An 11,283-nucleotide genomic window follows, 5' to 3' on the forward strand; every position below is an offset into this window, starting at 1 on the left:
ACTTTGTGAGAGGGTTTTTTTTTATGTCTATATTTAGATGCTTTACACAGGTGGTGTTGGGTGTGTGTAGTAGTGTTGGGTGTGTGTGCTGGTGTTGGGTGTGTGTGCTGGTGTTGTGTAGAGGTGGTGGTGTTGTGTAGAGGAGGTGGTGTTGTGTAGAGGTGGTGGTGTTGTTGTGTAGAGGAGGTGGTGTTGTGTAGAGGTGGTGGTGGTGTGTAGAGGAGGTGGTATTGTGTAGAGGAGGTGGTGTTGTGTAGTGGAGGTGGTGTTGTGTAGAGGAGGAGGTGGTGTTGTGTAGAGGAGGAGGTGGTGTTGTGTAGAGGAGGTGGTGTTGTGTAGAGGAGGAGGTGGTGTTGTGTAGAGGAGGTGGTGTTGTGTAGAGGAGGTGGTGTTGTGTAGTGGAGGTGGTGTTGTGTAGGAGGTGGTGTTGTGTAGAGGAGGTGGTGTTGTGTAGAGGAGGTGGTGTTGTGTAGAGGAGGAGGTGGTGTTGTGTAGAGGAGGTGGTGTTGTGTAGAGGAGGAGGTGGTGTTGTGTAGAGGAGGTGGTGTTGTGTAGAGGTGGTGTTGTGTAGAGGAGGTGGTGTTGTGTAGAGGAGGAGGTGGTGTTGTGTAGAGGAGGTGGTGTTGTGTAGAGGTGGTGTTGTGTAGAGGTGGTGGTGTTGTTGTGTAGAGGAGGTGGTGTTGTGTAGAGGAGGAGGTGGTGTTGTGTAGAGGAGGAGGTGGTGGTGTGTAGAGGAGGTGGTGGTGTTGTGTAGAGGTGGTGGTGTGTAGAGGAGGAGGTGGTGTTGTATAGAGATGGAGGTGGTGTTGGGTGGTGTTAACACCACAGGCGGGTGTGAGGTCCAGGGCGTCTCAGGGCTCTGCTGGACTGCAGCCGCTGTGTCGCTGAACAAATGTTTTCCTCCGTTCATCAGATCAGTCCTCAGAGAGCAGCAGCAGGTCGATGGCCGCCTGATGCTAACAGCATCATCCTGGGCTGCGATTGGCCGACGGCAGCGGAGCCTTCATTGATCCAGCAGCTCTCTGCTGGGTCAGCCCTCCTTCGTGTGTGGATGAATATTGATATTGGCCGAAATCTGCTGTTGAAAACCAGCTTTATGGCAGAGCAGCAGGCTATCTGACGGGGTATTTTTAGTGCCCTATGTTTTGTCTCTTGGCTTTAAGAATTGATATTTAATGCGATTTGCCGATGTTTCTGTTTGAAGAGTCAGCGGTCCCCAAGGGAGTTCACAGCTCTCATTCCCTCCCCTCTCCTACCTTGAGATGAGAGTAATCCGGATCAATACACCATTTGACTCTTATATGTTAACTACTACGCCGTGAACGAACGACTGAGTGGTTAACTTCAGGAGAGCTGTGTTGTGCACTTTATCCATTAGGCCCAGCCCGGGCATTTAAGAAGTTATGTCCTTGTTATGACACAGTATCTCTCTTACTCAAGCCACTTATCGGTTGGTTTTTCGTAGAAAGAAACCAACGTGCCGTTCACAGCGCCCTCTGTCGGCGAGGCAACTCTGTGCCGCTGATTCCCCGCTTGGATTTCAATTAAGACCGGAGAGGACCTGATCTCACCGTCTGGTTCACAATAGGATAAAGCAGACACTGAGCTCCGCCCAGACCGTTGATGCAGAACCACAGCCAGAGCCTTCTCTGCAGCGGAAGAGGCTTCTGGATCAATACTCGTTAACCACCCAGGAGGCCACAGCCCCCCCCCCCACAGCCACTAATAAATCCACTGGTTCCCACAACCAGCCTCCTGCCTCCACTCACGTCTACCCGAGTGAAACCGTCCCACGATGTAACGCTCCACTTCGTTTGGTCTGTTACCCAGAAACCACCTGGGGAGTCGCCCCTGGAAACTGTTTGGAGAAGGGCAGGGGCTGTCGAGAGAGAGCTTGCCGTGTGATGAATCATCCGGCCATCGACGTCGGTCACGAGGAAGATCACGAAGAAGATCACGTAAATCAAGTAGATCACGTAGATCATGAAGATCACGAAGATCACAAAGATCACAAAGATCACAAAGAAGATCACGTAAATCAAGTAGATCACGTAGATCACGTAATTCACAAAGATCACGCAGAAGATGACGTAGATCCCGTTGGTCCTCGTGGGACGGGGAGGACCATCGTAAACTGTGGTTGCCACGATGTGTCGGTGAATGCTGAACATGAATTATCAATGAAGAGGGTGAACAACGAGGGTGAACAGCGAGGGTGAACCACCGTGGCTGACGTCTTCCTGCACTAGAAGCCGTTTTCGGTTTCTTGCGGGACCAAACCTCTGTGTCTTTGTCTTCCAGCCCTCCTGTGGGACGGGTTCCTCAGTGTCTATGCTGTTGTTTTAACAACAGAGGGGGTCTGAAGAGGTTCTGAAGTGTCGGCCACGCCCGTCCGTCAGTCTCATGCGTCCTTGTGTCTGTTTCCTTATTCGGGGTTTCAAACAAAGACCCAGACAGCCGTGACGTGACAGCGCGCCTCTCAGTGTTAGTCATGTGTCTGCAGTTCCAGGAATAGAGAGACGGCGGGCCTAGTATTCCTAGTGAGCAGGTGCACTGGTGGCGTTGATGCAGAATATTGCAGACACAGAACGCTGTCAGGATCTTGGAAGAGAAATTTATAAATATATAAATGTCTTATTTTTCCTATCCTTTACCGCATGCAAGCAGCAACGAATGGGGCAACAAACCCCAGTGGATCATACGGGGAAGCTATGACTGATAGAATCATTATTCAGTCATTTAGATCACCGCAACATGACATTGCCCAAACTTTATACGCATAAAACAACAGCAGTTTCATTGTTTCAGTGTGTGTGTGTGTGTGTGTCTGTGTGTGTGTCTGATCCCAGAACAGACACACAGCGTTCCCTCCAGCGGTGTGTGTGCGTGGATCCAGGCCGGTTCCCGCAGGGTGCGCGCTGTCAGCGGTGATGTAGTGCAGGAAGGTCTGGCGTCTGGAGACCCTCTCCATCTCACGGCCGGCTCCTCCTCTGCACCCCCGGAGGAGGAGGAGGAGGAGGAGGAGGAGGAGGTCCATCCCGCTGAGTCAAGCACTCTGCTGCTCATCTGCAGGATATTAGCGCAGCCCCGGGTTATTCATAGACCATCAAACTGTATCTGCGCCCGGGAAACGCTGAGCACTGCGCGAATATCAATTCAATTAGCCGGCGTGCCTGTTGCAGAGCCGAGCTTCATCACGGGGAGACGCCTCCGGGGCCGCATGTAGAACCAACGCACACAGACACAATCACACACACACACGCGCGCACACACACGCACGCACGCACACACAATATGCACTGAACACAAACAGGCACAAACACACACACACAGACACACACACACACCCACACACACGCACACACAATATGCACTGAACACAAACAGGCACAAACACACACACGCACACACAATATACACTCTAACTAACACACACTCTCACACACACCCATGTATCCATAAAGACTCTTCTACCTTCACATCTGATAATCATACATCATTAACTGCTGTAATGCGTAAGAAATGATGCAGAACACTCGTTACTCTGACATTTATTACCGGTGGACGGGTTCCCGTCAGGTCGGCAACGTGATTGAAATACTTCATGCGCACCGCTCCATCGCTAGTAGCAACGGAGAGACGTGGTCAGACTCTGGGTTACGGTTCAACGGTGAACCGGGTTTCCCCAGAGTTTGAAACAAGGAGCACTTTGTGAGAGTCCCATCTGCCAAGTCCCCGGTTGTTGACGGTTGAAAGGCTGACCTCGGCGTTGCCTTCTAGCGTTAACTAGGCCAGCGTCTCTCCGACACAACGGGAGCAACGCGGCTAGCCGGGGTAGCTTCAGCAGCACACACACTGTCTCTTACTGGTACTGGAGCGTGAGCGTGCAATATTCAGCGATAGAGACAAGTCAACCAAGCACGTATTATTAGTAGTTTTTAGTCGTTGTAATATATATTTTATGTGTAGTTTTTAGTTTAGTTTAGTTATAAATAAAGTTGTTAGTAAACTATGAGTATTATAAAACGGCCTTTATACATTAAAGTCTGTGAGGTTTACTCTGAACATTAAAAACACCTTTTAGCCGTTAGCAGCAAAATCAGACAACATTTAAAAAGCTTGGATCTCGACGGACATATTAAAACAGAAAAAGGGCAGAAAAATGTAGATCCGCTTTACCTACAAACTCGCACGTAACACATTGCAGTGCATCATAACGCCGTAACACACCAGATCCAAAACCCATCCCATAAATAAACAAACAACCCAGTGGCGGCCGTCTACTCGGGGTGCACGCAGACCGTCACGTTCCTGTGCCGCTCCCAGTAGTGCGACTCCTCGGGGAAGCTCCAGGCGGCCGCGCTGTCCTTGTGCCGGCTGACCGCGTGCACCACGAACCCGCCCAGCTGCTTCTCCAGGACCTCCACCACCGCCTGGGCGTTCCCCTTCCTGCCCGGCCCCTCCATCAGCTGCTGGATCAGGTCCCTGGGCACCTCCCGGTGAGGGTGGTGGGGGGCACCGCCCCCGCCACCGCCGCCGCCGCCGCCGCCGCCCCCCTCGCCGTAGGACACCACCAGGTTGACGTCGTTCACCTGGAGGACCTCGAACCAGTTGCGACCGGCCACGTGGTGGAAGTGCTCGCCGGCCCGCCACTTGCGGTAGGTGCTGCCGGCGTGGTCGATGACCCTCACCGACCAGCTCACCCAGTCGTACTTCCCCGCCAGGAACTCCCGCAGGGCGTCGGCGACGTGCGGGAGCTCCCGCTGGTCCTCCCTCTCCCTCAGCAGCCGCTCGGCGTCCGTCCGGGCCTGCTCGGGGAAGGCGGCCACGCACGCCTCGATGGCCGCCTTCATCTTGGACTCCACCTGCTCCGTGCGGGCGCTCCAGTCGCGGATGGTGTCCTCCTCCTCCTCCTCGCCCTCCCCGGTGAGGGCGCAGTGGCCCAGCAGAGCGATCAGACCCAGGCAGAAGAGCTCCTTCAGCCGCACGCAGAAGTCCTCCAGGAGACGGCGGTGCCGCGAGACGTACCTGGGACAGGGCGGGGGAGAACAAGGTTGTCATTGTGTGCGTCAGCTTCTCTGGAAACCTGAATGCAATAGTAATGAGTAACAAGTGTGCGTTCCTAGATTGGCACCATTAGGGGTACATTATTATTTAGCCAAAGCGACTCACAACAAGTACATTTGTCAGAAGAAAGGGAAACAATATGTCACTGTGGGTACAGTGAGGATGTAGTGCCAAGCACTAACCATCACTAGGTTAACCCATTCCCCATATACTCTAACCATCACTAGGTTAACCCGTTCCCCGTATACACTAACCATCACTAGGTTAACCCGTTCCCCGTATACACTAACCATCACTAGGTTAACCCGTTCCCCGTATACACTAACCATCACTAGGTTAACCCGTTCCCCGTATACATTAACCATCACTAGGTTAACCCGTTCCCCGTATACACTAACCATCACTAGGTTAACCCGTTCCCTGTATACACTAACCATCACTAGGTTAACCCGTTCCCCGTATACACTAACCATCACTAGGTTAACCCGTTCCCCGTATACACTAACCATCACTAGGTTAACCCATTCCCCGTATACAACACAGATAGCTAGGATAAGATGCTACATGATGCTAAGTACTATTTTTAAGTGCCAGGACGCAGAAACGTACAATACATGCGTACGGTTAACAGCAGGAGCCGTGAACCGTAACCCTAACAGATCAGATAATCAGAACCGACATGAAGCTACATGAAGACGAGAGAAAGAGGAGAGAGAGAGAGAGAGAGAAGGCAAGAGAAGGAGAGAGATAGAGAGAGGGAGAGAGGAGAAGGAGAGAGAGAGGGAGAGAGGAGAAGGAGAAAGAGAGAGAAGGCAAGAGAAGGAGAGAGGGAGAAAGAAGGAGAGAGAGGGGAGAGGGAGAGAGAGTGTCAAACACATTCAATTCAATTAAATGTGTTTGACGCTCTCTCTCCCTCTCCTTCTCTCTCTCTCCTCTCCATGAAGACGGACGCCGTCGCCCCCCTCACCTCTCCACCACGTCCAACACCGACTCCCCGAAGCTGTTGATGCCCATCACCGCCTCGTACAGCACGTGGAGGTTCTTCTCCCCGCCGGTGCGGGCGAAGTGCTCCAGGAACAGCCTGGTCTTCACCGCGTGGAACCGCGGCCCGGCCTCCAGGATGTCCATGTACTTCCTGAACTGGTTCCTGACGTTCTCCTCCACGGCGAAGTAGCGCGCGTCCAGGCGGCTCCGCCGCAGCTCCCCGTCGATGTCGTCCAGCTGCCCGGAGAGCGCGTCCAGCCGGCCGCGCACGGTGAGGAACTGCTCCTTGACGTAGAACACCTCCTTGCTCTGGACGTTGTGCAGGGCCAGGCGCAGCACGGGCGCGGCGGCCGTGCACAGCGGGAGGAGCTCGCCCACGGCGCTGGCCAGCACCTCCGCGCCGCGCTCGAACATCTCCATGGCCGCCTCGATGGCCTCCTTCTTCTGGGCCACGGCCCGCTCCAGGGGAGCGCTCATACTACCTAGAGAGTAGAGAGGGAGAGGGGGAGAGAGAGAGAGAGAGAAGGAGAGAGAGAGAGAGAGAGAGAGAGAGGGGGGGGAGAGAGAGAGAGGAGAGAGAAGGAGAGAGAGAGAGAGAGGGAAGGAGAGAGAGAGAGAGAAGGAGAGAGAGAGAGAGGGAGAAGGAGAGAGGGGGAGAGAGAAGGAGAGAGAGGGAGAGAGAGAGGGGGAGAAGGAGAGAGAGAGAGAAGGAGAGAGGGAGAGGAGAGAAGGAGAGAGAGAGAGGGAGAGAGAGAAAGAGCGTCAAACACATTCAATTCAATTAAATGTTATTTGTATAGCCCTTAATCACAGGTACAGTCTCAAAGGGCGTGACAGGCCGTATGTTTATGACCCCCCCCCCTGACCCTAGCCCCCCAGAGGGCAAGAAAAAACTCCCTTTGTTAGAAAGGAAGAAATCTAGAGAAGGAACGCAGAGTGGGGATCCCTGGGGATCCCCACTGCGTGGGGAGTGGGGATCCCTCCTTCCAGGGATGGTCAGTGCAATGCTTTTATAAGTCATTAACCCAACGTGACTTCAAGTAAAGTGTTAGTGAACCCAAAACTAGTTAGTGAACCCTTTTTTCCAGTTGAAAACGGTCTACCTCGGTCTCATTGTTGGTGAACATTCCTGCGTTCTTTTTTGTCTAAAACGTAAAACGTTGTTAAAGAGGGAAATGATGTGTACAATACAAGAACTCTGCTACTTCTGCCTGAAAACGCTTTTCCAGTTAGAGTTACAGTTTACTATTGAGTGTGACCTGGGCGTTGAAGGACAGCTGTCCTTTCACCGGCTGCCATGGCACCAAATACGTCAGTTCTTTCTGAAACCTTTGAGACTGTAACTGCTGCTCGGATCACATTCTTCTCCCTTGTAGAATATTGGTGTATTTTAGTGTCTCTCTTTCTTCACATTTCTTTAGTCCATGAACAGGCCAGTGCCTCTCCTACTGATCTACCAGATGTCATTTCCAACATTCCTCCATTTGTTATGTCCCAACAAGGACGAACCAACCTGGTCGTCTGGGGCATAGCCAGGGCCATAGACCTTATCAAGGGGGAGACTGCTTCTGTTCTTTTGTTATTTACATTTTCTTATTATAATACTCGCCCCAAACCTTCGGTTCGGTGAGAAGAGGGATCGACAGCCAAGGAGCACGTCAGGAGACTGTTCCTCACCACACCTACACTATAGATTATTCAACCTAAGTCTGTATCTTGCTGTATTACATCCTGGAATAAACCATCTATTCGACCCTCTGACCCAACCCGTCAAGCTTCCTTGGTTTACACTTCAAGAATTACTACTACAGTTGAGAAAATACACAACGCAGAGACTATACGAACAGTTTAGAAATAAGCTGAAATCTAACAACCTTGTAGGAGGAAGTTCCTCTGCTGAAACTGAGGCAGCTAGGGTGACAAGTATCTAACGCAAGGATACAGTGCAGACATTGGGGTTTGAACCCAGAACCTTTCAGCTGGGGGGGGGGGGTTGACTAATATTAATATTAATATCACAAATATCGTCCCTTTGGGCTGGTGGCCTCCTCTTAATCACGGGCCCCTGGGCGGTGGCCCCCATCTGAATGGGCTTTGAACAAAAGACCAGAGTTGTCCTGAGCACAAAGGCGAGCAGCTCGGAGGAGACGCCGCGGTGGCCGACATGCAGTGTCTCGGGGGGAATGGTGAGGTATGTCTGGTCTCGGAGGGAGCAGATCCTGTTATTCAGGACGAGCTGGATCCCCGCAGGCTCCCAGTGAACGGTTTCACGGCACACAAACGAGTCCTCACAACTGACTCTGTACACACACACACACACACACACACACACATATGTGTTCCTGTCTCCTCTAGAGAGGGTTGTCGTTCTTATGAAAATCGTTTTTATGAAAATCTACGCTTTCTAGGATTGTGTATCAATAGTCAAGTCTAGTCATTCTTTGCATTGTACTGATTGGTTTGTATATAAATATGTGTGTTAGAATGCTTCTGCTTATAATACATACGTACACATCATACATTACATTCATGTGAGAATAATTATGATAGGCCTACTGTTGTTGTTGTTATTATTATGATCAACAATTAACCAGAATGTGGTCTCTTTTAAAAGGGTATAGAGAAGCTTCTGTTAATCAGAGTTTTTATATTCATGGTCTACGTAATTAGTGGTGAAACGATTTATGATTGTTGTGAACTGATTATTGTCTTTGATTGATTGATTAATTGATTGATTGATTGATTGATTTGAGCCCAGGATCAGGCTATGGCGCCAAAGGGACGGAGGAAGGCGGAAGGCCGATGACGCCAGGCCTGAGCTCGACATCAGTAAATACGACACACACGCCCTTGAGTTTGTTTACTCGTCGCGGTGCACAGAGGCCACACCAAGGCCGGCGGTGTTTAGAATCCTCTCCTCATCCTCGTCTGTGACCGCGCATAAATTACCCGCTCCCATCTGATCGGACGCGCTCAGCACAGGATGCGCAGAGCCGAGATAGTGCGTCAGGGAATCAAGTTTGTTCCGCAATATTATTTTGGGAAAACTAAACCAACAACATTTGATGATAACACAAGGATCGTGTTTTTTTTTTCTAGAATATGCGACTGCAAAGGCACCATGGACTGAGAGAAAGATACATAAACAAGTACAGACCACGGTAGGCTGATGTGTGTTAGAAAACAGCGCAGGAAAGTCATGCGCACTGAAGGGGAATGCATCCTTTACGCATGGATTCCGCACGGACACACCTCACGCGTTGATGGATGTGGACTCCTAGAGAACCCGCTCGTCTCTGTACCTCAGGCTGACGGCTCCTGTCCTTCACGCCTGACCGGATCCAGCAGCGGCTGCGATGGAGTTTGTTTTTTCTTCTTATCTGGTGAGTTGGTGGAGATTCCCACGGTTCTGCTTCTGTCAGTGTGGGTGGGAAAAGATCACAGAAAAAAAACGAATATCCACAGAGAGGGAGATGCGCACTGAGGTTCTGCAATCAGTTTGATTCTGTGCTGCGAGGAGTGGAGTGTGTGTGTGTGGGGGGGGGGGATAGAGAGAGAGAGAGAGAGAGAGAGAGAGAGAGAGAGAGAGAGAGAGAGAGAGAGAGAAGGGGGGGGGAGGGGGGGGAGAGAGGAAGGGAGTGAGAGAGCGAGAGCAGGGGGGGTTAAGAGGGAAATAGGTGTGTGAGGAAGGATACAGGAGAGGCTGAATTCTGTTTATTCGACAGAATGTTTCTTATTTTCTGCGGTCGGCAAAATGTGACCATTTATAGTTTATATATCGACGCTGGGAGGGTATATGTAAAATATACATGAAGTACGGGTTGTATATTTGGAACAGTATGGGATTTGGTGAGTTACCAATTGCGCATTTGGTTTTCTACGCATTATTTATTAATGTTCCCTCGGATGTCTCCTCTGAAGGGTTTGAGACGAACGCAGATGGATCTGTTAGGTAAGATTAATTTATTGTCTGTTTTTGGGTTCACTTTTTGATGTTTCCCCGTCAGTGTATTTCTCACAGCGTTTTATATTCAGTCGTATTATGGTTTCTCCCGGGTCATTGTTGGGGGAATTACGCACACTTTAAATGGCCTAGCAGATTGAATATATAGGCTATCAACCATTGGCCTATCTATGCATGCAACATTCATGGATAAGAAAAATGTATTTAGAAATGTCTGTGTTTTTTTTTTTATAGCTATAAGAATATGGTGCAAAACACCTTCCTGTAATGTAAAACTCAATGAGCATCAGTGAGATGTTCTGGTCTCTGAAATGATCGAATGAGGGTCGCAGCGTTCTTCTAAAGCGGACACGCGCACGGAGAGCGGTCACGTTAATCACGGAGACAGACCGTCTCTCCGTGCAGGCGTTGTTCTCTGTTGTTGTTGTTGTTTTCTATTGAATTATTAATTGATTAATTGATCAATTGTTAATTGATTCGACAGGTGATCTAATTCCCACGTGGTCTCTCCATCCGTGTTTCTGTCTTCCAGGTGAATCCTGATAACTAAGGTCCATGACGTCACGCCTCGTCCGCGGTGGAAGAGAATGACGCACCTGGGGGAAAACGCAGGTAAGACTATTCTTATTAACCCTTCCCGACGGCCGTCGTTTATTTGAAATGTCGCCACGGCAGAGCTTTACTGGTCGATGAATGAGTGAATGAGAGTCTCACCAGAGGTGCTGAACTTGTTTAGTTATGTTTCTACTTACCACCGTTGTAGTCTACACCTTATCTAAGATGATTTACACCAGGGATTCGCTTAATGTTGATAATTTACGCAAACATAGCAGAGCGTTAAGCGCACTGATTCGCACAGGGAGTTTAGGGAACAGTAGCGCTTCTGAGCGCTCGGGCGCCCTCACACCGCATGTTGTGTTAAACCATTGGTCCGTGGCGCCCCCTGGTGGACGTCTTCCGAACAACATGGTGTCTGCACAGGAAGAATAAGAAATCCTACAATGACGATAGGTATACTCTGTGAATTCCTGAGAATAATTCCTACAATGACAATAGGTATCCACAGATACTCTGTGAATACCTAATGAATCAATAATCATATCTTGTAAACAAAAAATATGTTACACCTAAGATAATATCAACTCAGTAATATTCTTATATAGGTAAGTTGATTGTGTTGGCTATTTGCTTTTGTAAATACAGAATCAAAATTGGCCCATAGGCCTTAAAACAAATCCAGAAATGGGAATCGAGGTCTTCAAATATGG

General features: G+C 50.0%; 1 protein-coding gene across 1 annotated transcript; it reads right to left on the minus strand.

Moving 5' to 3' along the window:
* Positions 1-4,280: 4,280 nt before the first annotated feature.
* On the minus strand, positions 4,281-6,768 carry LOC311351193 (uncharacterized protein; the record flags this gene model as incomplete). The annotated part of the gene is made up of 2 exons (XM_084471295.1): positions 6,035-6,768; positions 4,281-5,028 (listed from the first exon to the last, which is right to left on the minus strand). The coding sequence occupies exons 1-2, from the start codon at positions 6,526-6,528 to the stop codon at positions 4,281-4,283; spliced, it is 1,242 nt and encodes a 413-aa protein (XP_084327421.1). The 5' UTR covers positions 6,529-6,768.
* Between the last annotated feature and the right edge of the window lie 4,515 nt (positions 6,769-11,283).

Source organism: Micromesistius poutassou, assembly GCF_964030765.1.
Source record: "Micromesistius poutassou genome assembly, chromosome: 8".
Lineage (NCBI taxonomy): Eukaryota > Metazoa > Chordata > Actinopteri > Gadiformes > Gadidae > Micromesistius > Micromesistius poutassou.